Source organism: Macaca nemestrina, chromosome 17, assembly GCF_043159975.1.
Source record: "Macaca nemestrina isolate mMacNem1 chromosome 17, mMacNem.hap1, whole genome shotgun sequence".
Taxonomy (NCBI): domain Eukaryota; kingdom Metazoa; phylum Chordata; class Mammalia; order Primates; family Cercopithecidae; genus Macaca; species Macaca nemestrina.
In genome coordinates, this window is record NC_092141.1 from 84537883 (window position 1) to 84564079 (window position 26197).

The 26197-nt window shown below is 56.9% G+C and overlaps 1 protein-coding gene across 4 annotated transcripts in view; it reads left to right on the forward strand.

Annotated features, from left to right (window-relative positions):
• Window positions 1-20928, forward strand: part of LOC105469165 (LLGL scribble cell polarity complex component 2) — a 52349-nt gene extending 31421 nt beyond the window's left edge. Inside the window, exons 3-26 of one of the 4 annotated variants that reach the window (XM_011719839.3) lie at window positions 398-495; window positions 2484-2565; window positions 2845-2960; window positions 3387-3545; window positions 7731-7893; window positions 8048-8180; window positions 8471-8525; window positions 9684-9838; window positions 14172-14389; window positions 14473-14540; window positions 14679-14832; window positions 14922-15026; window positions 15675-15967; window positions 16059-16209; window positions 16666-16816; window positions 17377-17493; window positions 17606-17772; window positions 18747-19011; window positions 19214-19364; window positions 19679-19707; window positions 19930-19977; window positions 20172-20214; window positions 20328-20386; window positions 20590-20928. In XM_011719839.3, the coding sequence (XP_011718141.2) occupies window positions 398-495; window positions 2484-2565; window positions 2845-2960; window positions 3387-3545; window positions 7731-7893; window positions 8048-8180; window positions 8471-8525; window positions 9684-9838; window positions 14172-14389; window positions 14473-14540; window positions 14679-14832; window positions 14922-15026; window positions 15675-15967; window positions 16059-16209; window positions 16666-16816; window positions 17377-17493; window positions 17606-17772; window positions 18747-19011; window positions 19214-19364; window positions 19679-19707; window positions 19930-19977; window positions 20172-20214; window positions 20328-20386; window positions 20590-20597 (2988 nt within the window). In that variant the 3' untranslated portion in view covers window positions 20598-20928. The remainder of the gene's footprint in view (window positions 1-397; window positions 496-2483; window positions 2566-2844; window positions 2961-3386; window positions 3546-7730; window positions 7894-8047; window positions 8181-8470; window positions 8526-9683; window positions 9839-14171; window positions 14390-14472; window positions 14541-14678; window positions 14833-14921; window positions 15027-15674; window positions 15968-16058; window positions 16210-16665; window positions 16817-17376; window positions 17494-17605; window positions 17773-18746; window positions 19012-19213; window positions 19365-19678; window positions 19708-19929; window positions 19978-20171; window positions 20215-20327; window positions 20387-20589) is intronic. The other 3 variants (XM_011719841.3, XM_011719842.3, XM_011719843.3) reach the window with 3 other exon arrangements.
• The last annotated feature ends 5269 nt before the right edge of the window (window positions 20929-26197 follow it).

Consider the following 26197-nt stretch of genomic DNA (forward strand, 5'->3'; position numbering starts at 1 on the left):
CCGAGAGACCAGTGTCTCCATTGCTCCAAACTCCCCCTACTTTCCCCACCCCACATCCATAAGGCCCCCATGCCACTGAGGAGGGCTGGGTCCGTCACCCAGGGCGCACATGGTGGAGACACCAAATCAGTTCCTGGAGAGCATCGAGAGGCTGGCGTGGCATCCAGGAGGATGAGCTCGAAGGAGTGGCAATGAGGCCAAGGGCAGAGTCACAAAGGGACTGGGGGTGGGGCCTGGTAAGTTTGGGTTAGGCTCCAACACTCAGGTGTCTGGGAGGAACCTGAAAGGTTCCGAATCCCTGCTTCCTGCTGGCGTCCTCCAGTGCTGCAGCTCCGGCAGCCATGGTGGCATGAAGGGGAGAGGTCTGCAGGCCCACCCCGCGTGCTTCTCGTTGCAGACGGTGGAGCATGGCTTCCCGCACCAGCCAAGCGCCCTCGGCTACAGCCCGTCCCTGCGCATCCTGGCCATCGGCACCCGTTCTGGAGCCATCAAGCTGTATCCTCCGTCCCCTCACTCCCAGCCGGGCAGGGCCTTGGGGTGGGTGAGATTTGGAGAAGGACATCTTTTTTTCCTTCCTTGCCCATGGGCTGTTGGGATAAAATGAGAGACTTTCCTGATTTCCAGCTTTGGACATGATTTTATTCCAAAATGAGGTGGGTATGGTTGATGATGGAGTGGGCACCTGGGCATGGTGGGATGTGACCCTGTCCTTTGCAGGAGGACAGTGAGGTTTGAAACAGACTGAGGAGATACAGGCTTATTTTGTCCCTTGTGTCCTTTCAAGACCATTCATGTGGTCTGCTCCCTTTACTCAGTTTCCCCCTCTCACTCCTGGAGGTTTCAGGAATCCCCCAGTCCTGGGCAGGGGCTGAGGATGCTGGGGGGCTCAGAAACCTGTTTTGCAGGGGTTGTGTTGGTGGATCCAGGGGGAAGGACCTGATGCCCGTGTCTCAGCCAATGCTCAGTCAGTGAGTGGCTGGCTGGTGTGTCAGTAGCAAGGCCTGGGCCCTTCTGTGCCCCTGCCTCCCTCAGTTCCCCACCTCACCACCAGAAAAGCAAGTTACTAGGAATGTTTTTAATTAAAAAAAATTTTTTTCAGCACTTTGGGAGGCTGAGGCGGGCGGATCACTTGAGTTCAAGACCAGTCTGGTCAACATGGTAAAACCCTGTCTCTACTAAAAATATTTAAAAAGTTAGCAGGGTGTGGTGGCACATGCCTGTAATCCCAGCTACTTGGGAGGCTGAGGTGGGAAAATCATTTGAACCTGGGAGGCAGAGGTTGCAGTGAGCCGAGACTGCGCCACTGCGCTCCAGCCCGGGCAACAAAGAGCGAGACTCTCTCTCAAAAACAATTTTTTTTTTTTTTTTTTTTTTTTTTTTTTTTTGTGGAGACAGGGTCTTGTGATCTTGCCCAGCCTGGTCTTGAACTCCTGGGCTCAAACAACTCTCTCACCTTGGCCTCTCAAAACGCTAGGGTTACAGGCATGAGTCACCGCACTCCCAGCCTGCAGTTTTGATTTTTAACCTATCATGATAAGAATCAGAGGTGGACTGGCCCCAGGTCCCTATCCACAAGCAGAGGTGGGGTGGCCTTGGGCCAGGAGAGCTAGGCTCAGGCAGCCATCTTCCAAATTCCACCCCCACCCCCACCCCCACCCCCACCCCCACAGGCGGCAGAGAGTGGAGAGGGCTCTGCCTGGCAGGGACAGTCCTTCCCCGGCCTGAGGCTGGACGTTGTCCAGTTGGGTCATCTTTTATCCAAAGCACTGGTTCTGGCCGACTGGGGGCTCCCGGTGTTTTCAGAGATGAAAAACCGGATCAGGTTGGGCACCCCGCCAGTCTGATCTGTGCTCCCAGGGCAGGACCCAAGGGACTTGAGAGATGAGGGACCACCTCTGACAGCTTGACTGCCACCTCCAGCGGAGCCTGACCTCCCTCTTCCCCTCTGCCCGGTGTGGGGGAGGGGTATGGAGCGCTCGAGTTCCAGGCTGGGCTGGTGTACACAGAGGGCCAGGGCCTTGCTGCCGGCTCAGCCTTCCCTCACTGGTTAATCATTGCCAGGCCACAGCCAGACTTTGGTTACCAATCCCTGGTGCCGAGGCTGTTGGGGATAGGCCGTGTGTTTTTTCACAGGTGCTACCAAGCGACAGCCAACACGTCTGTTGTAGCTCACAATCAGGGTGGCAGCCTGACGGTTGCCAGGGTAGGGCTTCACCTTTCTATGGAGTTGCTCCCACCGGCCTGACTGGGAAAAATCTCCCAGGGGTCGGGTCACTGGCCTGGTGCCCCAGGGCCAGGGCTGTTGTATCTCCTCCCCATCCCAGGCTCCATGCATGAGTCCTGCTGCCTGCGGGGAGGGCAGCCCCTCTCTGTGTTTGCACTCATTGCACGTGGGCCCCAAGGGCCTGGCACTCAAGGTGGGCAGGGGATGGTGTCAGGGGATGGTGTCTGGCCTTCCAGAGCTTTCCTGAGCCTGCTCGTAGCTATGGAGCCCCGGGCGTGGAGTTCATGGGGCTGCACCGGGAGAACAACGCAGTGACGCAGATCCACCTCCTGCCCGGCCAGGTGAGGGACCTGGGGTGGGACAGGAAGCCACCTCCACACCCTCCTTGCCCTCACTGCTTCCAGCAGGGCTGGTGTGGAGAGGCTGGCATTCAGTGGCCCTGGGTTTGCTGCTGCTGGAAAGGCCTGGGACCCCCTCCCTTTCCACAGCTGGGGCTCGTGGGCCACGCTGGGAGTGGCCAGGGGGTCTTTGAAACAACCAGCCCAGGCTGGGCGGCCCCAGTGTGTAAAGGCCTTGCTGGGTAGCAAGACCACATGCTCCCATCCCTGTGCCCTCGCCAGTGCCAGCTGGTCACCCTGCTGGATGACAACAGCCTGCACCTTTGGAGCCTGAAGGTCAAGGGCGGAGCATCGGAGCTACAGGAGGATGAGAGCTTCACACTGCGTGGCCCCCCAGGGTAAGGGCTCAGTCCCCAGCCCCTTCCACTCCCAGCCCAGCCTGACCCTTGCCCTTAGCTCTGGAGTGGACTCACCCTTCGTGGGGCCTGTTGCGCCCCTGGCAGTGCCTGGCATGCGTTTGACCCGATGCATCCCCATACTCAGGTGCTCCGAGTGGAGTGGGTGGGGCCGCAGCCCACCTCCTCCATCCGCCCACACCCCGTGTTATGCTGGAGGGCCCCTGGCGTCTTTCCTACCTCCTAGCCCAGCCTCTCTGCCATCTGTCTCCTGTCTTGGCAGAAAGTGACCAGTGTTTGTCCTGGGCTGAAAGGTTATGAACCCCATGAATTTTTATGGGCTTGTTTTCCCAGGAGTCAGGAGACCCTGTCCATGGGGTCTCCCCTGCTGGGCAGCGGTCAGCTCACAGGCAGCTGTTCTTGTCACAGGGCTGCCCCCAGTGCCACACAGATCACCGTGGTCCTGCCCCATTCCTTGTGCGAACTGCTGTACCTGGGCACCGAGAGCGGCAACGTGTTTGTGGTGCAGCTGCCAGCTTTTCGCGCGCTGGAGGACCGGACCATCAGCTCGGACGCGGTGCTGCAGCGGTGAGCCCAGAGCCCGGCTGCTGTTAACCCCATCCCCTCAAGTTAGGCATGGCTTCTCCCCTTGGTCCCAGGACTCTCTCAGGAGCTGTCATTTCTATGCTGGGAATTCCATGGGGCTAGCAGGGGAGGCTCTTGGCTTCCTACCTGTCCCCTACTGAGAACCTATTGGCCTATCATAGGTTAGCATCATAGCACTAAAAAGGGGACTTTGGGGGATCTAAAGGCCCCAAATGACTGTGTAATGTCACCGACTCTCAGTCCAGTGTCATTTGCACTTGCCATGGGTTTCAAAACCCCAGGGGCTCCATAGCGGGGAAGTCGGGCCCAGACCTCCCTGCATTACTAGAGCAGCTCCTGGTGCCACCCTGTGCTGTGGGCACTTTGCTGAGGTTCCATTTGCTTGCAGGCTCCGTGGCTAAAAAGCGTTGACCGCCACAGGCATGTGGGTCTGTTGAGATCATTTCAGAAGCTTTGCTCTGCTTGTCGATGGAACTATGATAGAGAGGGAGTCAGATCAGGTCCGGTTGTGGAGAATGGGATGGGACCCAAAAAAAGAGGGGATAGCGTCTGACAGGATCGTGTGGGGGCCAGGTCGCTTGTGGTGGAATGATCTGTGGTTCCAAGGGACAGGAGGAGGCCAGGGTGCTGGCCCCTGGCCCTGCAAGGCTTTGGACTGGGCCCAGGACACACTCCTGCAGCTGGCCAGCCCATCTCTCCAGCCCTGGGTGGTAATGAAGCAGGGACCATCTGCCCAGGGCAGGGCATTGCTGGGCTGGGAGGATCCCACTTGGGGCTATATCCCTCTGAGTGCAGACCTCTGCCTTTCCGGTTCAGCAGGGTAGGGCTCTGTGCCCAAGGTCAGAGCAGAACACTTTGCAGGATGACAAGTACCACAATGGGACACAGCCTGTGGGCAGGACGGCATGGGATGTGCACCCCAGCAGGTGGCCACACCAGTGCCTAGCCTCACCCTGTAGTTAGCTGGTGAGAGTCTAGTTGGCAGGGGGGCCCATGTGCCCTGAGAGCTCCTCCTGCCAGTTTATTTTATTTTGTATTATGTTTTATTTTATTTTTGAGATGGAGTTTCACTCTTGTTGCCCAGGCTGGAGTGCAGTGGCATGATCTTAGCACACTGCAGCCTCTGCTTCCTGGGTTCAAGCGATTCTCCTGCCTCAGCCTCCCAAGTAGCTGGGATTACAGGCATGCGCCACCACACCCGGCTAATTTTGTATTTTTAGTAGAGACGGGGTTTCACCATGTTGGTCAGACTAGTCTCAAACTCCCAACCTCAGGTGATCTGCCTGCCTCAGCCTCCCAAAGTGCTGGGATTACAGGCATGAGCCACAGCGCCTGGCCCAGTTCGTTTATTTATTTTAAAAAAAACAAACATTTTTTTTGGCAGTCTTACTCTGTCCCAGGCTGGAGTACAGTGGCACGATCTCAGCTCATCACAACCTCTGTTTCCCAGATTCAAATGATTCTCCTGCCTCAGCCTCCCGAGTAGCTGGGATTACAGGCACACGCCATCACGCCCGGCTTGTTTTTGTATTTTTAGTAGAGATGGGATTTCACCATGTTGGCCAGGCTGCTCTTGAACTCCTGACCTCAGGTGATCCACCCACTTCCACGTCCCAAAGTATTGGGGTTACAGGTGTGAGCCACCGCGCCCGGCCCCTTTTGGCAGTTTACATTCTCATCCACTTGATTACACTTATCTAAGTTTTTTTTTTTTTTTTTTTTTTTTTTTTGAGACAGTCTCGCTCTGTCGCCCATGCTGGAGTGCAGCGGCCGGATCTCAGCTCACTGCAAGCTCCACCTCCCGGGTTTACACCATTCTCCTGCCTCAGCCTCCCGAGTAGCTAGGACTACAGGCGCCTGCCACCACGCCCAGCTAGTTTTTTGCATTTTTTAATAGAGATGGGGTTTCATCGTGTTAGCCAGGATGGTCTCGATCTCCTGACCTCGTGATCCGCCCGTCTCGGCCTCCCAAAGTGCTGGGATTACAGGCGTGAGCCACCGCGCCCGGCCATCTAAGTTTTTAAAACGTCCAGCCCTTTTTTTTTTTTTTGAGACGGAGTCTCGCTCTGTCGCCCAGGCTGGAATGCAGTGGCCGGATCTCAGCTCACTGCAAGCTCCGCCTCCCGGGTTCACGCCATTCTCCTGCCTCAGCCTCCCGAGTAGCTGGGACTACAGGCGCCCGCCACCTCGCCCGGCTAGTTTTTTGTATTTTTTAGTAGAGACGGGGTTTCACCGTGTTAGCCAGGATGGTCTCGATCTCCTGACCTCGTGATCCGCCCGTCTCGGCCTCCCAAAGTGCTGGGATTACAGGCTTGAGCCACCGCGCCCGCCTAAAACGTCCAGCCCTTTAGTCTTGCAGCTGTCTCTGAGAAGTCTGTGTAAAGATCCAGGATAACAATGATCATTGTAGGGCTGTTTTTAATGGCAAGAAGTTGGAAGCCCTCTAATTGTCTAACAATTTTCATCTGTATAAGGGCATTATTTGCATTTATTAAGAATATCTAGATGGGCACAGTTGCTCACACTTGTAATCTCGGCCCTTTTGGAGACTGAGATGGGAGGGTTGCTTGAGGCCAGGAGTTTGAGACCAGCCTGGGCAACATAGCAAGACCCTGTCTCTCCCCACAAAAAAATAAAAATTAATTGGGCAAGGTGGCACACACCTGTGGTCTTAGCTACTTGGGAGGTGAGAGGATCACTTGAGCCCAGGAGTTGGAGGCTGCAGTGAGCCATGATCAGGTCGCTACCCTCCAGCCTGAGTGACAGAATGAGATCCTGTCTCTAAAAATTTTAAAAATTAGGCCGGGTGCAGTGGCTCACGCCTGTAATCCCAGCACTTTGGGAGGCGGAGATGGGTGGATCGCCTGAGGTCAGGAGTTCGAGACCAGCCTGGCCAACATCGCGAAATCCCGTCTCTACTAAAAATACAAAAAATTAGCCTGGCATGGTCGTGGGTGCCTGTAATCTCAGATACTTGGGAGGCTGAACCAGGAGAATCACTTGAACCCGGGAGGTGGAGGTTGCAGTGAGCTGAGGTCACACCACTGCACTCCGGCCTGGGCAACAGAGCGAGACTCCATCTCAAAAAAAAAAAAAATTAAATATTAAAGTCCCCTTCAACTCTCACTCTCTATTCAGATTCTAATGTCAGTGAGGTCAGTGCTAGCAGTAGATGTGCCAGGTATAGATAATGTGGAGAGCTTGGGTTTAGTGTGGCTTGGGTCCAGGCTGGGTCCGCTTCCCACAGCCTCACTGTTGGCTGTTGGTCCTGTGCCTGCTGCCTTGTGGTTTTTTTGTTGGCTGCAACACCTCCAGCCCTCAGGTCAGCATTCCAGGCCTGGAGATGGGGGAGGGGTCAAGGCTCCAGGGCCAGGCCAACTCATAGAGTTTTGTTTTATGGGGCTAAAAAACTTCTTTATTATTAAACACTCCCTTTTGCAAAAATGCACTGAATATGAATGTACAGTTTAACAGATTCTTGTAGAGCATCCTTACAGCCATCCCCCCAGACACAGAAATAGAACTTTGATGCCCTCCGGGGGCCTCACGCACCCTTCCTAGTCAAGGCTCCCTCTTGCCCCCACGTTGACTTTTCCAGAAGTCACTGCCTTGCCTTGCCTTATAGTTGTACCGCCTGTATTTACATCACTGGAGGTTGTCTCCATGTCCCTGTCTTGTTCTACATGCTGCCCCCTATCCCCTTGGTGACATGTCCTAGCCATCTTTCCTTTTTTTTTTGAAATGGAGTCTCACTCTGTCACCCAGGCTGGAGTGCAGTGGCGTGATCTCGGCTCACTGTGATCTCTGCCTCCTGGGTTCAAGCAATTCTCCTGCCTCCACCTCCGGCGTAGCTGGGATTACAGGCATGTGCCACCACGCCCGGCTAATTTTTTGTAGTTTTAGTAGAGACAGGGTTTTGCCATGTTGGCCAGGCTGGTCTCGAACTCCTGACCTCAAGTGATCCGCCCACCTTGGGCTCCCAAAGTGCTGGGATTACAGGCATAAGCCACCACACTCAGCCATCCACTGCGCCCAGCCCCTAGCCATATTTCCATGCTGGCACATGGAGCAGCCACCTCTGCATAGGGAGCCCTGTGGCTGTGCCATTCTGGGGGCCATTCTCCCTGGCGGATGGCATCGGAGGCTCACGGCACTCCCCTCGTCTAGGTTGCCAGAGGAGGCCCGCCACCGGCGGGTGTTCGAGATGGTGGAGGCGCTGCAGGAGCACCCTCGAGACCCCAACCAGATCCTGATCGGCTACAGCCGAGGTCTTGTTGTCATCTGGGACCTGCAGGGCAGCCGTGTGCTCTACCACTTCCTCAGCAGCCAGGTAGGCAGTGCCCAGGACATGGCGGGCGCCATGTTGCTCTCCCAGGGCCCCATGTGGCACATCCACGCTCTGTGCAGAGGCATGGGGTGCAGATGATGGGAATGCTGCCTCGGTCCAGCGTGCTGCCCTCTGTCTCTCTCCTCCTCTTCCATAGCAACTGGAGAACATCTGGTGGCAGCGGGACGGCCGCCTACTCGTCAGCTGTCACTCCGATGGCAGCTACTGCCAGTGGCCCGTGTCCAGCGACGCCCAGCAACCAGAGCCCCTCCGCAGCCTCGTGCCTTACGGTCAGTGTTTCACCCGCCGGGCAGGGCCCACCCCCGGTGCCTCCTGGATTCAGGTGCAGGATGCTCAACTCTGAAGCAAACTCTAGGGCAAGAGAGGGTAAAGGCTTTGTCCAAAGCCACACAGCAGGGTTCCCCTCACCCAGTTTTTTGGGGGAACTTCTCAGAACAAAAGTCCCAAGCACAGGTCTACCATGTGGATGTGGGCATGAGCTTGAGGCATCTGTGCCTGTGGGGACTGACACTTGTCTGAGAGTTGGAGGATCCGTTCAAGCCGATTCCTTTCCTTTCAGGTCCCTTTCCTTGCAAAGCGATTACCAAAATCCTCTGGCTGACCACTAGGCAGGGGTAGGTATCCGTGCTGGTCTTCTTTCCTTTCCAGAGCCTTCCTAGAGGGCTGGAAAGGTCACTTAGGCCTCTGCCTGGGAAGATGGTGCCAGTGAACACTCTCAGGTCCCATGTTGGGGTCTTGGACAACAGGGAGGGGAGAGAGGGTAGATGCTATTCACGTCTTTCAGCGGCCCAATTCCTGCCAAGTTCATTCCTGCTCCTTCCTTCCACCTTCCCAGAGAGACGGTGCTGAGCGGCAGGTCTCAAACTTCTTTAGTGGCAGCCCTGTTTCTTCTGACAAAATCACTCTGGATGATGTTCAAACAGAAATGGGGGGGAGGGCCGGGCGCGGTGGCTCAAGCCTGTAATCCCAGCACTTTGGGAGGCCGAGACGGGCAGATCACGAGGTCAGGAGATCGAGACCATCCTGGCTAACACGGTGAAACCCCGTCTCTACTAAAAATACAAAAAACTAGTCGGGCAAGGTGGCGGGCGCCTGTAGTTCCAGCTACTCGGGAGGCTGAGGCAGGAGAATGGCGTGAACCTGGGAGGTGGAGCTTGCAGTGAGCTGAGATCTGGCCACTGCACTCCAGCCTGGGCAACAGAGCGAGACTCCGTCTCAAAAAAAAAAAAAAATAGGGCCGGGCGCGGTGGCTCAAGCCTGTAATCCCAGCACTTTGGGAGGCCGAGGCGGGCGGATCACAAGGTCAGGAGATCGAGACCACAGTGAAACCCCGTCTCTACTAAAAAAAATACAAAAAATTAGCCGGGCGCGGTGGCGGGCGCCTGTAGTCCCAGCTACTCAGGAGGCTGAGGCAGGAGAATGGCGGGAACCCGGGAGGCGGAGCTTGCAGTGAGCCGAGATCGCGCCACTGCACTCCAGCCTGGGCAACAGCGTGAGACTCCGTCTCAAAAAAAAAAAAAAAAAAAAAAAAAAAAAAAATTGGGGGGAGCACCCAGCTTGAGGCAGGAGTGGCTGCCGAGACTCAGAGCCACCAGCCTGGATGGCTCACCTTACCCCCAAGTACTCCTGGGCTGTAGCAGTTGGAAGGAGATGGGGTCCAGTCCCCCCTGCTCCTGGGGACCTTGACTGAGTGGTCACTTTGATCGCTGGTCTATGGCTGTTGAGGCCGTGCCAGGAGCCCCAGCCCACTGCTGCTTCTCTGTGCCTGCCAGGTTGCCCTTCACCATCTTCCAGGGCGGCATGCCACGGGCCAGCTACGGGGACCGCCACTGCATCTCAGTGATCCACGATGGCCAGCAGACGGCCTTCGACTTCACCTCCCGTGTCATCGACTTTACTGTCCTCACAGAGGCGGACCCTGCAGCCGGTAGGAGAGCTTCAGGAGTGGGTACCCAGGGTTAGGTGTGGGAGGTGTGGGGCAGGGCCATCAGTAAAGACAGGGCCAGGTGCAGTGGCTCCTGCCTGTAACCCCAGCACTTTGGGAGGCCAAGGTGGGAGGATCGCTTGAGCCCAGCAGTTCAAGTCCAGCTTGGACAACACAGGGAGACCCTTGTCTCTACAAAAAATAAAAAAATTAGCCAGGTGTCGTGGCACATACCTGTAGTCCCAGCTACTCAGGAGGCTGAGGTGGGAGGATCACTTGAGCCCTGGAGGTGGAGGTTGCAGCAAGCCAGGAGCATCAGGAGCATGCCACTGCACTCAGCCTGAGTGACATAGCCAGACCGTGTCTCCAAAAAAAAAAAAAAAAAAAAGGGCTCTGCACAGGTGTTCCTAAGCCTACCACTGTCCTGAGTCGCTTAGCCTTACTGCACCCCAAGGTGAAGTGTCATCAAGGCCTACAGCTCCTTTCTCTGCCTCCCTGCCACCCTCCCCAGCTAGAGACCCAGCCCAGCCACACCTCCTGCCTGCCCCGGGCTCTCTGCCCTTTCCAGACTGTAATGGCACTTAGCCCACAGGGAGCTGATCCGTACTGTTGGATTTAACACCCACCCCGCTGAGGCAAAAGGGTCCTAGCTTAGAGATGGCAAAGCCCGCCTTCTGGGCAGGGCAGAAGGTGGCTGTGCAGCCTCCTGGAGCTCCAGCAGGACCGGCAGAGCCCTGAGTCAGCCTCGTAAATAGTGTGACAGGCAAGACCAGAAAGGGCTGCTGTTGAAACCTGGAGAGGAGGCCTGCAGGAGCTCTCCAGGAGGGAGGGCCCTCTCCTAATGACGCTGGCCTGAAAGGGCCTGAGGCCGAAAGGTGAGGGGGCGGGGCTGTTCAGGACACCTGGTCTGTGTACTCACGGCCTCTACCCTGTTCAGGGGAATCCCAAACCTGCTTTTCTTTCTTTCTCAGCCTCTCTTCCCTCCTCACACCCTGGATGCCGAGAGCAAGGCCCAGCTCTGCTCTTTCCACAGCATTTGGGCCATGTTGGCACAGAGCAGGGGCCTCTTGGGCTGTGGTGGCCACACTCCCCGGGCTGAGTTACCTGATTCCCAGCGGAAAGGTCAGGAAGGGACGGGAGAAACTTGCTGAGCTACAAATTCGAGACTGCTGGGGCTTTCTAGGACAGGCCACCTTCCTGCAGTTGTCCCTCTGTGTCCCCAACTCCCCGCAGTCCGGCAGGCCAGGAGATGGGTGCCTGATGAGTGGTGCTTCCCTCAGATGATACATGGGCACCCTGAGGCTCTCCCGTGATGGTTCTGCCGTGCCGGGTTGTGACCCAGCTGGCCCTGGTAGGCTTTCCTGTTTAATGAGCAACTGCTACATGCCAGGCCCTGTTCTAGAAACAGAGAGGGTCCCTGTTCCCATGGAACACAGATCTGAGTATGTGGACAGAGTGAGCAGGTTGCCAAATAACATCAGAGGTAAGAAAAAAGCCAGGCAGAGGACAGCAGTGCTGGTTTAGACGAGGGTTAGCAAGGCGTCCCTGATAAGGGGACATATTTGCGCAGACACAGGAACAGTCTGAGAGAGGGCTTGCCCCGTAGGGACATGGGGTGCAGACTGAGCTGGGAGGGCTCTTGGCTTGCTCCAGTGAGGTAGGGGCGAAGAGAGGGCAGAATGGCCCCAGAATGGGTCCAGATGTGGCCAGCGCCAGATCATATAGAGCCGTGGAGGCACGGTAAGGACTTAGGATTTTAGGGAGATGAGGGCCCTGAGCAGGGGTGCCATGATCTAGCCTCTGCTCCAAAGGATCTGTCTGGCTGCCATGTGGGGAACAGAGTGGAGCAAAGACGGGAGCCCCGTGAGAGCCGAGGGAGAGGTGACCTCGGCTTGGGCTGCGGTGCCGGCCATGGGGCTGACAGAAGGTGGCTGGGGTTACATTGTCTTTTCTAACATTCAGCATTGACCGAGGGGCCGGGTCAGGGCTCACAGACTGTTGCTATAAAGTGCTGGGTGGCTTTCTTCACCGCAGCTACTCAGCCTAATGCCATTGCAGAGCACGTGCAGCCACAGACAACACAAGGGGTGTATCTGTGTTCCAGGACAGCCGTATTGACAGGAAGAAGCAGGAGGCCAGATTTGGCCCTCGGGCTGTAATTTGTTGGCTCCTTGTCTAGGGAGAGGTGAGAGAGGGGAGGAGAGATCAGTCAAGGATGACATGAGGGTTTACTGGGAGCACCAGGAATCCTGGAGAAGGTAGTGGCAAGAGGGTGCGGTAAGCTCAGCTGGGCGGGAATCAAATCTGAGGACTTAATCTCTCCTCTGATCTCCAGACCCATAAGGGAGATGCCGAGTACACAGCTGGGGCTTATGGGTCTGGAGTTCAGAGGAGAGATCGGGAAGGTGTCCATTTGGAGTCATCCGTGCAGAGACGTGTGAAGGCTGCTCAATGATTTTGAAGTATAAAGAAAAAGAGGCCAGGCGCAGTGGCTCACGCCTATAATCCCAGCACTTTGGGAGGCCGAGACGGGTGGATCACGAGGTCAGGAGATCAAGACCATCCTGGCTAACACAGTGAAACCCTGTGTCTACTAAAAATACAAAAAAAAAAAAAAAAAAAAAACTAGCCGGGCGAGGTGGCAGGCACCTGTAGTCCCAGCTACTCGGGAGGCTGAGGCAGGAGAATGGCGTGAACCCGGGAGGCGGAGCTTGCAGTGAGCCGAGCTCATGCCACTGCACTCCAGCCTGGGCGACAGAGCGAGACTCCGTCTCAACAAAAAAAAAAAAAAAAGAAAAGAAAAGAAAAAAAAAAGAGAGAGATGTGAAACCAGGGGCCCTGAGGAGGCTGCCCAGGTGGTGAGGAAGACAGAAGAGAAGGCATGGGAAAGCTGAGCCCGGGCACCCTCAAGCCTTGGAGGCATGGAGTTTGGTGGGGATCTGGCCAAGAACACCTGGGAGCAGCCAGCGGGCAGCAGACCCCAGAGGAGCAGGGAGGACAAGCGCTTCAAAGAGGCAGCGTCAGCCAGGGGCAGTGGCTCAGCTGTAATCCTAGCACTTTGCGAGGCCGAAGAGGGCAGATCACCTGAGGTTAGAGGTTCGAGACCAGCCTGGCCAACGTGGTGAAACCCTGTCTCTACTAAAAATACAAAATTAGCCAGGCGTTGGTGGCACGTGCCTGTAATCCCAGCTACTCGAGAGGCTGAGGCAGGAGAATCACTTGAACCTGGGAGGCAGAGGTTGTGGTGAGCCAAGATCAGGCCATTGCACTCCAGCCTGGGCAACAAGAGTGAAACTCCATCTCAGAAAAAATAAAAAAGAAAAACATAAAACTTAGCCAGGTGTGGTGGTGGGCGCCTGTAATCCCAGCTACTCAGGAGGCTGAGGCAGGAGAATCGCTTGAACCCTGGAGGCAGAGGTTGCAGTGAGCCGAGATCGCACCACTGCACTCCAGCCTGGGCGACAGAGCAAGACTCCATCTCAAAAAAAAAAAGAGAAAAAAAAACAAAAAACAAAAAACGCCTGGGCATGGTGGCTCATGCCTGTAATCCCAGCATTTTGGGAGGCCGAGGTGGGCAGATCACTTGAGCCCAGGAGTTCAACACCAGCCTGAGCGACGTGGCGAAACCCGGTCGCTGCCAAAATTACAAAAGTTAGCTGGGTATCGTGACTCACACCTGTAATCCCAGCTGCTTGGGAGCCTGAGGCAGGAGGATCGCTTGAACCAGGAGGTGGAGGTTGCAATGAGCCAAGATCACACCACTATACTCTAGCCTGGGCAACAGAGTGTGAGACCCTGTCTCAAGAAAAGGAAAAAAAAAAAAAAAACACAAATGGTTTCATCGTCCAGTGCACGTTTATTGAACACTAGCTGGGGCCAGGCCTGAGTGAGGTGAGGTGATTGTGTGCAGTAAAGAAAATGCCACCCCTAGCAACTGGTGTACTGAAGACCACGCTTGCCACTGCCTGTGGGGAGGCTTGGCAGGCGCATCTGAGCAGGGAGGGCAGGTCCCATAGAGGAGGAACCAGGGAAGAGGGTTGGCAGGCACAGCTCCTTGCCTCTGGGGTGCCTATCCTGGTTGGGACCCTGCCTTCCAACCAGGTGTATCCCCTCCAGGAGCCCTGTGCCAGGTAGCTCTCAGCAGCTTTGCACACAGAGCCAGGGCTGCTGCCCATACCTGCTGCCCTCCTGGAGGTGGAAAGGCTTTGCTCAAGCAGCCAAGAACAGGGCTTTCTGGATCTGCAGATGCCCTGGCTCTAACCCTGGAGCTTCTGATTCCGCAGGGCTGGGCTGCTTCCTCCTGGCCCCAGCCCCTGATCCTTGGCCTGTACCCCAGCCTTTGACGACCCCTATGCCCTGGTGGTGCTGGCTGAGGAGGAGCTGGTGGTGATTGACCTGCAGACAGCAGGCTGGCCACCGGTCCAGCTGCCCTACCTGGCTTCCCTGCACTGTTCCGCCATCACCTGCTCCCACCACGTCTCCAACATCCCCCTGAAGCTGTGGGAGCGGATCATTGCCGCCGGCAGCCAGCAGAATGCGCACTTCTCCACCATGGTAGGTCCGGCCCTGGCCCAGCCCCACGCCAAGCCCCACCCCAAGACAAACTCTCCCACAGACTTCTTGGTCTCTTTCTCTAGGAGTGGCCAATTGACGGTGGCACCAGCCTGACCCCAGCCCCACCCCAGAGGGATCTGCTGCTCACAGGGTAGGGGACTTCGACACTACCCTTCCTCTCCCCAGGAGGATGTGTGGGGTGGGAGCAGAGCCCTAAGGTGGACGAGCCAGCTCCTGGGCGCCCAGGTTGGCGTCCCTCTCATGCCCGGCAGATGGGCTCTGCCCACAGGCACGAGGATGGCACGGTGCGGTTCTGGGATGCCTCAGGTGTCTGCTTGCGGCTGCTGTACAAACTCAGCACGGTGCGCGTGTTCCTCACCGACACGGACCCCAACGAGAACCTCAGTGCCCAGGGCGAGGACGAGTGGCCCCCACTCCGCAAGGTGAGGCCAGGAGCCTGGGACCCAGGAAGGGCAGAGGCCAGCTGGGTCCAGCCCCCATGGCCGCTCAGAGGGCCCCTCCCCTTCTCCAGGTGGGCTCCTTTGACCCCTACAGTGATGACCCCCGGCTGGGCATCCAGAAGATCTTCCTCTGCAAGTACAGTGGCTACCTGGCTGTGGCAGGCACGGCAGGGCAGGTAGCAGGCTGGGCCGGGGAGGGGAGCTGGGGAGGAGTGGTGGATGACGGGGACCCGCAGGGACAGGAGCCAGCCACCTGCCTGACGCACATTCTGTGTCCTGTGCTCTTCCAGCGGACGGAGGTGGCTTGATCCCCTTGGCGGGAGGTCCTTGGGACGGTTGTTTCTTCTCCAGAAATCAGAATTAAGGGTGGGCCGGGCATGGTGGCTCACGCCTATAATCCCAGCACTTTGGGAGACCAAGGCAGGCGGATCACCTGAGGTCAGGAGTTCGAGACCAGCCTGGACAACATGGTGAAACCTCGTCTCTACTAAAAATACAAAACTTAGCCAGGCGTGGTGGTGTGTGCCTGTAGTCCCAGCTACTGGAAGGCTGAGGCAAGAGAATCACTTGAACCCAGGAGGCAGAGGTTGCAGTGAGCCAAGATCGTGCCACCGCGCTCCAGCCTGGGCAACAGAGCAAGACTCGTCTCAAAAAAATAAATAAATAAAAAATAATTAAGAGCTGAGGTTGGACGGAGGCCTATCCCTGCTTGAGCCTTGGGCCTTGGCCTGGGTTCAGCTCCTTTGCTGTCCCCACTAGTAGCGTCCTGCGGCCCTGCCGTCCCTTTGCTGAGGGCTTGCTGAGCCGCCTGCCACCCCGCCCAGGTGCTGGTACTGGAACTGAATGATGAGGCAGCAGAGCAGGCTGTGGAGCAGGTGGAGGCCGACCTGCTGCAAGACCAAGAGGGCTACCGCTGGAAGGGGCACGAGCGCCTGGCAGCCCGCTCAGGGCCTGTGCGCTTTGAGCCTGGCTTTCAGCCCTTCGTGTTGGTGCAGTGCCAGCCCCCGGCTGTGGTCACCTCCTTGGCCCTGCACTCTGAGTGGCGGCTCGTGGCCTTTGGCACCAGCCATGGCTTTGGCCTCTTTGACCACCAGCAGCGGCGGCAGGTCTTTGTTAAGTGAGCAGGGCAGCTGGGGCCAGGGGCTGGGAGTGGGGCCCGCGAGGACCCCCAGGACCTAGCAGCACTGACAGCCTGCCATCCCCCCAAGGTGCACGCTGCACCCCAGTGACCAGCTGGCCTTGGAGGGCCCATTGTCCCGCGTCAAGTCCCTCAAGAAGTCCTTGCGTCAGTCATTCCGCCGGATGCGTCGGAGCCGGGTGTCCAGCCGGAAGCGGCGCCCGGCTGGCACCCCAGGAGAGGTAAGGCCCGAGGGGAGGTTGCGGCCGGCCACCCACCCAGGTTCGGCTCAGAGCAGCCAGCAGGGGTCACACGGCCCCTGCTCCCCAGGCATGACGGGCTACAAACAAGACTCAGGGTCCAGGTCACATGGGTTTGCCGCCATGTGCGACCTCAGACAGGTCACGCTGCTTCTCTGTGCCTCAGCTTCCTGAGCAGAAAGGCAGTAACTGTAATGCTTACCCTAGAACTAATCCCCAGTAAATGTCAATGATTTCCTTTTTCTCTCTACAACATGCTGGGGACCCAGGTAGTCTCCCCCAAGGGCACCTCCCACTTGGACAAGGGTCCTCCTAGACACAGACCTGGCAGGTGGCTGGCATGGCCAGCCTTCTGATGCAAGGATCGGCACTGAGCAAAGCACTGTCCCTGGGGAGGGGAGGCCACAGCTGACCCTCAGGCTGGCCCACCCCTTGCAGGTGCAGGAGGGGAGCGCCAAGACTGAGCGGCCGGGCCTCCAGAACATGGAGCTGGCACCTGTGCAGCGCAAGATCGAGGCTCGCTCGGCAGAGGACTCCTTCACAGGCTTCGTCCGGACCCTGTACTTTGCTGACACCTACCTGAGGGACAGTGAGTGACCAGCCCGGGATTGAGGGGTGGGGGGCAGTAGATACCCCCTGACCTGGGGGCATGCCAGGGGCTGCCGCCTGCCTGGCTGGTAGGACCTAAGAGGGTTTCCCCTTGTGAGCAGGGGCAGACTGCAGCCCCTGCCTGCTTCCTCCCCTCCCCTGCCTGGGCCTCCAAGTCAGCTTGCCTTGGCTTTATATCCAGGCTGTAGCACCCTTTAGAAGCATGGCTTCCGACCCGTCACTTGGCTTTTCGGGGCCTCAGCTTGCCCCTCTGTAAAATGAGGGAGTGATAGCTTCCTCCTAGAGCAGCTGTGACGATCGGGGATGGCAGAGCCTACTGGCCTCCAGAGAACGTGTGTCTCCCTGGCTGCTTCTCCCTGCTGTATTGCAGCAAGGGCTGAGCTGACCTGGGACTGGGGTCTTCTATGTTGCGGCCTGTGTGGTTGTCAGAGAGCCTTCCAGCCTCTCCCAGGAGGGAAAACCTGGGAGTAAGCCCTGGTTGCCCAGCTCCACCCGACTCCCACGCCAAGGGTCAGACACCCACACATGGCTTCTCGGCAGGCTCCCGCCACTGCCCCTCGCTGTGGGCTGGCACCAACGGGGGCACCATCTATGCCTTCTCCCTGCGTGTGCCCCCCGCTGAGCGGAGAATGGATGAGCCCGTGCGGGCAGAGCAGGGTGAGTGCTGGGCAGGGAGAGCAGGGGGTGCTCGGGCTGCCTGGGCTAGGACCAGGGAGTGGCTCCAGCCCCACCACCCCCCACAGTCCCACTACCCACCTCCTCCCCGTAGCCAAGGAGATCCAGCTGATGCACCGGGCGCCGGTGGTGGGCATCCTGGTGCTCGACGGACACAGCGTACCCCTTCCCGAGCCCCTCGAAGTGGCCCATGATCTGTCGAAGAGCCCTGACATGCAGGGAAGCCACCAGCTGCTCGTTGTGTCGGAGGAGCAGTTCAAGGTGCCACACGGGCAGCGGCGGGTCTCCCTGGGACTCCCCGGGACATCCAGGAGGCTTGGACCTTGGGCACAAACGATGGCTGGGACTCACCTTGTTTGCATTGGTATCTGAGGGGCTCCAGAAGCACAGGAAATAAGGGAGGGGGGAGTCTCATGTGAGGACACTGAGGCAGGACCTATGTCTGTGGAAGGGATAAAATCCAGATGGGGGGCCAGGCTCATGCCTATAATCCCAGCACTTTGGGAGGCCAAGTCACGTTGGGAGGCCAGATCACAAGGTCAGGAGTTCAAGACCAGCCTGACCAACATGGTGAAACCCCAACTCTACTAAAAATACAAAAAAATGTAGCCCGGCGTGGTGGCGGCCGCCTGTAATCCCAGCTCTACTCGGGAGACTGAGGCAGGAGAATTACTTGAGGCGGAGATTGCAGTAAGCCGAGATCACGTTGCCGTACTTGAGCCTGGGCAACAGAGCAAGACTCTATCTCAGAAAAAAAAAAAAAGGCTGGGCACGGTGGCTTCCACCTGTAATCCTAGCACTTTGGGAGGCCGAGGTGGGCAGATCACGAGGTCAGGAGATCAAGACCATCCTGGCTAACGCGGTGAAACCCCATCCCTACTAAAAATACAAAAATGTAGCCGGGCGTGGTAGCGGGCGCCTGTAATCCCAGCTACTTGGGAAGCTGAGGCAGGAGAATGATGTGAACCTGGGAGGTGGAGCTTGCAGTGAGCCGAGATCACACCACTGCACTCCAGCCTGGGTGACAGAGCAAGACTCTGTCTCAAAAAAAAAAAAAATTCCAGACAGGGAAGTCGGTGACCTCGGCATCCCCCCAGGCTGTGTCTGTGCAACTGAGAGCCAAGGGTTTGCCAGGACACCGGGAGGCATGCGGGGAGGGGAGGGCCCAGCACCTACAGCACCTCGCAGGAGAACTGGTTTGGCCATGGGCGTGAACGACCACCCCGCACCCCCAGGTGTTCACGCTGCCCAAGGTGAGTGCCAAGCTGAAGCTGAAGCTGACGGCCCTGGAGGGCTCAAGGGTGAGGCGGGTCAGCGTGGCCCACTTCGGCAGTCGTCGAGCTGAGGACTATGGGGAGCACCACCTGGCAGTCCTCACCAATCTGGGTGACATCCAGGTGGTGTCGCTGCCACTGCTCAAGCCCCAGGTGCGCTACAGCTGCATCCGCCGGGAGGACGTCAGTGGCATCGCCTCCTGCGTCTTCACCAAATATGGCCAAGGTGTTCGAGCTGGGCTGGGCGGGTGTGGGGGCCCCAGGCACTGCAGGGACGGGAAGGGTGGCCAGGGGTGTTGTGGCCATGGCCAGACTGGATGGGCCTTAAGCGGAGAACTGCGAGGGAACGCTAGCCCCTACTCCCCCAGGTTGGGAAGCAGCCTTGGCAGCCACCAGGCCAGGCCACTAGCATTGCCCCCACTCCCCAGGCTTCTACCTGATCTCACCCTCGGAGTTCGAGCGCTTCTCTCTCTCCACCAAGTGGCTGGTGGAGCCCCGGTGTCTGGTGGATTCAGCAGAAACCAAGAACCACCGCCCTGGTAACGGGGCAGGCCCCAAGAAGGTGCCGAGCCGAGCCAGGTGAGTGAAAGGGCCAGAGGCCTCTCCTGCCCCTCCCTGCCCTCTCTGAGATACCCTGAGGCTCCCACTGCTGCCTGGCCAGAGACACCTCCCCACAAGCTCAGCCCACCCTCCCAGGCTCTGGCTCTCTATACCTCTTCGCGTGCCCCTTGCCCCTGTGCAAGCTGGCAGTCCAGGGCAGGACTCAGTTTACCTCCCAGGCTCTCCTGCTCAGGGCAGGCTGCACCATTGACTTTGTTCTTCATGGGACCAGGGCTCTCAGAGCTGGGCAGGGAGCCCAGAGGCCCTGGTCCTCACTGTCTCTCTCCCCACAGGAACTCAGGGACTCAGAGTGATGGCGAGGGTAAGACAGGCCTCCTGGGCCCATGCACACCTGGGCCACACCCAGCCCAGACCTGGGGCTGGACGGGAGGGACGGGGTCCTGAGTGAGCAGGTAGTGTTTGGGCTGGGAGTAGAGACGGCATTCCTTCCAGCCCTGGGCTTCCACATCCCGACCTCAGTAAGGAGAGAGCCAGGCCGAGGAGGGCCCAGGCGGGGCTCCCTGACCCGGCCTCTACCTTCCAGAGAAGCAGCCCGGCTTGGTGATGGAGCGCGCTCTGCTCAGTGATGAGAGTGAGTTGGGTGGGAGAGCGTGGGGCTGGCAGGAGGGGTGGGGAAGGGGGGATCAGGGTCAAGGGAGGCTGGGCAGGCCGTTACCCTGAGGCAGGGGACAGATCCATCCGGCACCCATGGTGAAAGAGGGTGGAAAGGCTATGGCTGGCCGCCCCAAGGGCCTCAGTGGGCCTCTGTTCCCACCCGGCCTGCAGGAGTCCTGAAGGAAATCCAGAGCACACTGGAGGGAGACCGCGGGTGAGGCACCACCCAGGCTGGCTGGGGTGGGCCCGAGGCTCTGCCAGGGGGCTCGGGAGTGCTGGGAGTGGAGGCCCCCTGAGGTCATGACTCCCCTGTCTTTGCCCATGCAGGAGCCTCAACTGGCATTCACATCGAGCGGCCATGGGGCGCAGCCTCAGCAATGGCGGAGGTGGGGGCTCTGGGCTTGAGTGCAGTTGCCAGATGTGCTGGGAAGGGATGGGAGGAAGAGCCCTGGTCCCACTCCCCTGGATTCCACAGGGCCGTACACGTGCCCTGATGACCTGGAAAGCACCATGTCTGGGCTCAGTGTGGGCGGCTGGGGCACCCCGTCCTGCCCAGGGCGATCCTGAGCTGTCCCTGTGTGTCCTTCAGCAGAGTGAGTGGCTGAGCGGCCAGGCTGCACGATGAGCACACACTACTACTGATGGCCTTTTGGAGGTCCCTGCCCCAGCCGGAGAGGCCGGTGCACAGGGCCACACCAGGGGATAGGGGCGCCCCGGCTTCCACAATGCAGCTGCTCCAGGCCTCGGGAGAGGAGAGGCCCCGGCCCCTGGGGCTGCCCTTCCCGGGTCTCATCTGTCTGGGTCCTTTGGTCAATGTTGCACAGTTTTTATTGCCCCCATCCCTTTTTGTAGTGGGCTGGGGTTTAAGTTATACATGGTAACTGCCTCTGGGTGAAAAAGTTTTTAATAAACACCTATTACCTCTTCACTGGACTGGTCCACCTACTTTAATATTTCAATTGTGTAGAAATTTTCCATGTGAATACAAAGTGGGAGCCGGTACCCTGCCTGTCCCCCGAGGCTCTAGCCCTGGCCTGGGCTGGCATCAGGAGAATCCACTTTGGGAGTCGTGTGAATCAAACTGCATAGTTGTGTCTGAGCCCGGCTGTGCCTTCCCTCTCTGGGAACACATAGCAAGCACGAACCATCTTGAGTCTGCCTTACTTGTTTCCCTGGGTCCTGGCCACCCCTGGCTGGCCTTTCCCTACTGTCAGGAGGAGAAGGGCACCCCAGTATCTCAGACCTGTTGGCTTCCTCCAGACACCAGGGAGGACTGTGGGGTGCTGCTGAAGGGGAGGTGGTCCCCAAGGAGAAAGGCCTCCCCCAGGGGAGAGGCTGGGTTATTTAGATTGGACATGGGTTGGATCTTTATTGACTCGTCTTCGTTGAGCACCTACTGTATGGCCAGTGCGTGGGGTTCTCTGGTGTCTGAGACAACTGTGGTTCCTGCCACAGTTGGGGCTCATGGTCCTCAATGGACACTGGTGAGAAACGCACCGGGGGGGTGACCCGAGAGAACCAGGAATTGCCAGAGAGCAGGCAGACTCTTCCAGACAGAGGACAAGAGGGCTCAGCACCATTCCAGGAACTCACTCACCGTGGGAGGCAGTGGAGAGCTGAAGGTGGCTGGCAGGCAGGGCCGAAAGTGAGGCCAGACTAGGGAGGCCCAGTGAGGGCCAGGTGTGACAGGCGCCTGCTCTGCCTGAGTGAGGAAAGGCCTGTTCGGAGGAGTTGGGCACCAGGTGTTCCATCTGGCGATGTCCATCTCGAGATGGCCACTTGACCATCCCTTGTTAGACTTCTGAGATGAGCAACTCGGGAACTATGAGGAATATGGGAGAGCAGTTCCCCAAAGGGAGAGGAACACCATGCTGGAAGAAGCAGGGAAGGGACAGTGCCTGGCAGACAGACCAGCCAAAGAGATGGGGGACACCTCATGAGACACCTGTATTAGTCCCTTTCCATACTGTTTTTTTTTTTTTTTTTTTTTTTTGAGACGGAGTCTCGCTCTGTCCCCCAGGCTGGAGCATAGTGGCCGGATCTCAGCTCACTGCGAGCTCCGCCTCCCGGGTTTACACCATTCTCCTACCTCAGCCTCCCAAGTAGCTGGGACTACAGGCGCCCGCCACCTCGCCCGGCTAGTTTTTTGTATTTTTTTTTTAGTAGAGACGGGTTTTCACCGTGTTAGCCAGGATGGCCTCGATCTCCTGACCTCGTGATCCGCCCGTCTCGGCCTCCCAAAGTGCTGGGATTACAGGCTTGAGCCACCGCGCCCGGCCTCCATACTGTTATAAAGAACGAGAGGTGGCTGGGCACAGTGGCTCACATCTGTAATCCCAGCACTTTGGAAGGCTGAGGTGGGCAGATCACTTGAAGTTAGGAGTTCAAGACCAGCCTGGTCAACATGGTTAAACCCTGTCTCTACTAAAAATGCAAAAATTAGCTAGGCATGGTGGCTCACGCCTGTGATCCCAGCACCTTGGGAGGCCAAGGCAGGCGGATCACTGGAGGTCAGGAGTTCAAGACCAGCCTGGCCAACATGGTAAAATCCCGTTTCTTCTAAAAATACAAAAATTAGGCCGGGCACGGTGGCTCAAGCCTGTAATCCCAGCACTTTGGGAGGCCGAGACGGGTGGATCACGAGGTCAGGAGATCGAGACCATCCTGGCTACAGTGAAACCCCGTCTCTACTAAAAAAATGCAAAAAACTAGCCGGGCAAGGTGGCGGGCGCCTGTAGTCCCAGCTACTTGGGAGGCTGAGGCAGGAGAATGGCGTGAACCCGGGAGGCGGAGCTTGCAGTGAGCTGAGATCCGGCCACTGCACTTCAGCCTGGGCAACAGAGCAAGACTGTGTCTCAAAAAAAAAAAAAAAAAAAAAATTAGCCGGGCTTGGTGGCGGGCACCTGTAACCCCAGCTACTCAGGAGGCTGAGGTGGGAGAATCACAAACCTGGGAGGCGGAGGTTGCAGTGAGCCAAGATCACACCACTGCACCCCAGACTGGGTAACAGAACAAGACTCCATCTCAAAAAAAAAAAGATAATGGTGATAATGCAAGTACCAGTGAATCAGAAGAAAACAGCAGAACCTGCACTTTTGTGGCACAGAGGAGCCTGGTGGCCACAGCACAGGTCTTGCTGATGAAATTGAACAAGAAGTCGAAAACACACAGCCCTGAAAATATCAGAAAGACTCTGAACATGGACTTCCTTCCATGCTCACTAGTGCTGAGCTTTGAGCTTCGCGGTAAGTACGCTGCGCTTGGAAGTATTCGCTAATGTCGGTTTGCATATTTCAGTTTAAGAAAATATTCTCATTGGAAGTGTGAGATGAACAATTTGTATTGATGGGCGTGCAAGATGGAAGGACGTTGCATCCTCCTCTCTAGAAAGTGAACTGGAGGGGCCGGAGGCGGTGGCTCACGCCTGTAATCCCAGCACTTTGGGAGGCCGAGACAGGTGGATCACGAGGTCAGGAGATCAAGACCAGCCTGCCCAACATGGTGAAACCCCATCTCTACTAAAAACACAAAAATTAGCTAGATGCGGTGGCACGCACCTGTAATTCCAGCCACTCGGGAGTCTGAGGCAGGAAAATCTCTTGAACCCGGGAGGCGGAGGTTGCAGTGAACTGAGATCATGCCACTCCACTCCAGCCTGGGGACAGAATGAGACTCTGTCTCAAAGAAAAAAAAAAAAGTTAACTGGAGGAAGCTGGGCTGGCAAAGGGAGAGAAAGAGCTGGGGTCCCCACAGCCATCCAGGGGCAAGGTGACAGTGGTGGTGAAATAGAGGCATTGAGGGGTTGGGTTGACAAGGACAGCTGCCAGATGGGAGGAGGTGAGTGAGTGTGAGGGCTACCTTTTGCCTCTAAGGACCAGGGAGGTATACAGCAAGCAACTGGATTCGTGGTCTGGATATTTATTTATTTTATTTTATTTTTATTTGTTTTTTAGAGACAGGGTGTCACTCTGTCACCTAGGCTGGAGTACAGTGGCATGAGATCATGGCTCACTGCAACCTTGACCTCCAAGGCTCAAGTAATCCTCCTGCCTCAGTTGTCCAAAGGGCTAGGATTACAGTCATAAGCTACTGAGCCTGGCCATGGAGACTGATTTATTTTAGAAACAGAGTCTTGCTCTGTTGCCCAGGCTGAAGTGCAGTGGTGTGATCATAGCTCACTGTAGCCTGGAACTCTTGGGTTGCAGCAAACTTGTAGCTGGGTCCACAAGTGCACACCACCACACCCAGCTAATTATTATTATTATTATTTTTTCAAGACAGAGCCTCACTCTGTCGCCCAGGCCAGAGTGCAGTGGCGCGATCTTGGCACACTGCAATCTCTGCCTCCTAGGTTCAAGTAATTCTCCTGCCTCAGCCTCCCAAGTAGCTGGGATTACAGGCACCCCCCCACCACACCTGGCTTATTTTTGTATTTTTAGTAGAGACAGGATTTCACCGGGTTGGCCAAGCTGGTCTCAAACTCGTGACCTTGTGATCTGCCTGCCTCGGCCTCCCAAAGTGCTGGGATTACAGGCGTGAGCCACCACACCTGTCCTAATTTTTTATTTTTATTTTTATATTTTATTTTATTTTTTTCAGATGGAGTCTTGCTCTGTCGCCCAGGCTGGAATGCAGTGGTGCGATCTCGGCTCACTGCAAGCTCCGCCTCCCAGTTCACGCCATTCTCCTGCCTCAGCCTCCTGAGTAGCTGGGACTGCAGGCGCCCGCCACCACGCCCAGCTAATTTTTTGTATTTTTAGTAGAGACGGAATTTCACCATGTTAGCCAGGATCATCTCGATCTCCTGACCTTGTGATCTGCCAGCCTTGGCCTCCCAAACTGCTGGGATTACAGGCGTGAGCCACCGCACCAGGCCTAATTTTTTATTTTTAAATTTTTTGTAGAGACAAGGACTCCCTACATTGCCCAGGCTGGTCTCAAACCCTGGGTCTCAATGGATACTCCTGCCTCAGCCTCCCAAAGTGCTGGGATCATAGGCATGAGCTGCCACACTGCCAGTCTGCAGATTTAGACGTGAAGGTCTTGGGCATTCAAAGTGGTGGAGATCTGGTGTTCGTTTAGCCTTTGAGGCCAGGCGGATCCAGCTCTTTTACACTGGCTTTCACGTGACTGGCTGCGTGACCTTGGGTGCATGACCTCACTCCCGAAACTTAGTTTACTTATCTGTAAAGTGAGGGATAATAATAGGACCTACCTCAGAGGGTTGTAAAGGATTAAATGAGAGCCTGTAAAATCACACAGCACCTGACTCCTAGTAAACACCCAACCCTAGGAGGTGAAAGTTACTGTGGATGGTGGGTGAGGCCAGGAGAGAAGGAGATGGCTCCAGAGGAGTGTGGCAGGAAGTCCAGAGTCGACACACGCCCCAGGGAGGAGCTCACTGTACACTGGTGAGGAAAGCAGGCAACGGGAAGTCAATGGGAAAGTGGGAAGCGGAGGGGAGAGCCAGGCTCCGGGGTGCCGCCCATCTCCCTGCATGTCGAGATTAGCCAAGCTGTTCCCTGAAGGTTGTTCAAGGTCAGACACAGGAGGGTAGAGCAGTGCAGCTAGGATGGAGGACCAAGGCTGTCCGGTTCCAAGGCTGATTCCAGCAGAGGCGCTGTGGAGCTCCACAGTGTGGGTTCAGCAGAAAAGTGGGTATTAAAGGCCACAGGGCCTGGGCTTGGTCCTCAAGTCCGTATTTACTGGTTATGCGTCCTTAAGCTACTGGGTTTTTTTTTTTGAGACAGTCTCACTCTGTCGCCCAGGCTGGAGTGTAGTGGCAGTGATCTTGGCTCCCTGCAACCTACGTCTCCCAGGTTCAAGTGATTCTCCTGCCTCAGCCCTCTGAGTAGCTGGGACTACAGGCACCTACCACCATGCCCAGCTAATTTTTGTATTTTTAGTAGAGATGGGGTTTTACCGTGTTGGCCAGGCTGGTCTCGAACTCCCGACCTCATGATCTGCCTGCCTCAGCCTCCCAAAGTGCTGGGATTACAGGCGTGAGCCACCGTGCCTGGCACATAAACTACTTTTTAATTTTGTTTTTATTTTTATTTTTAGAGACGGGGTCTCGCTCTGTTACCCAGGCTGGAGTACAGTGGCACAATCATGGGTCACTGCAGCCTTAAACTTCTGGCCTCTCACGATCTTCCCGTATTGGCCTCCTAAAGCGCTAGGATTACAGGCACACACCT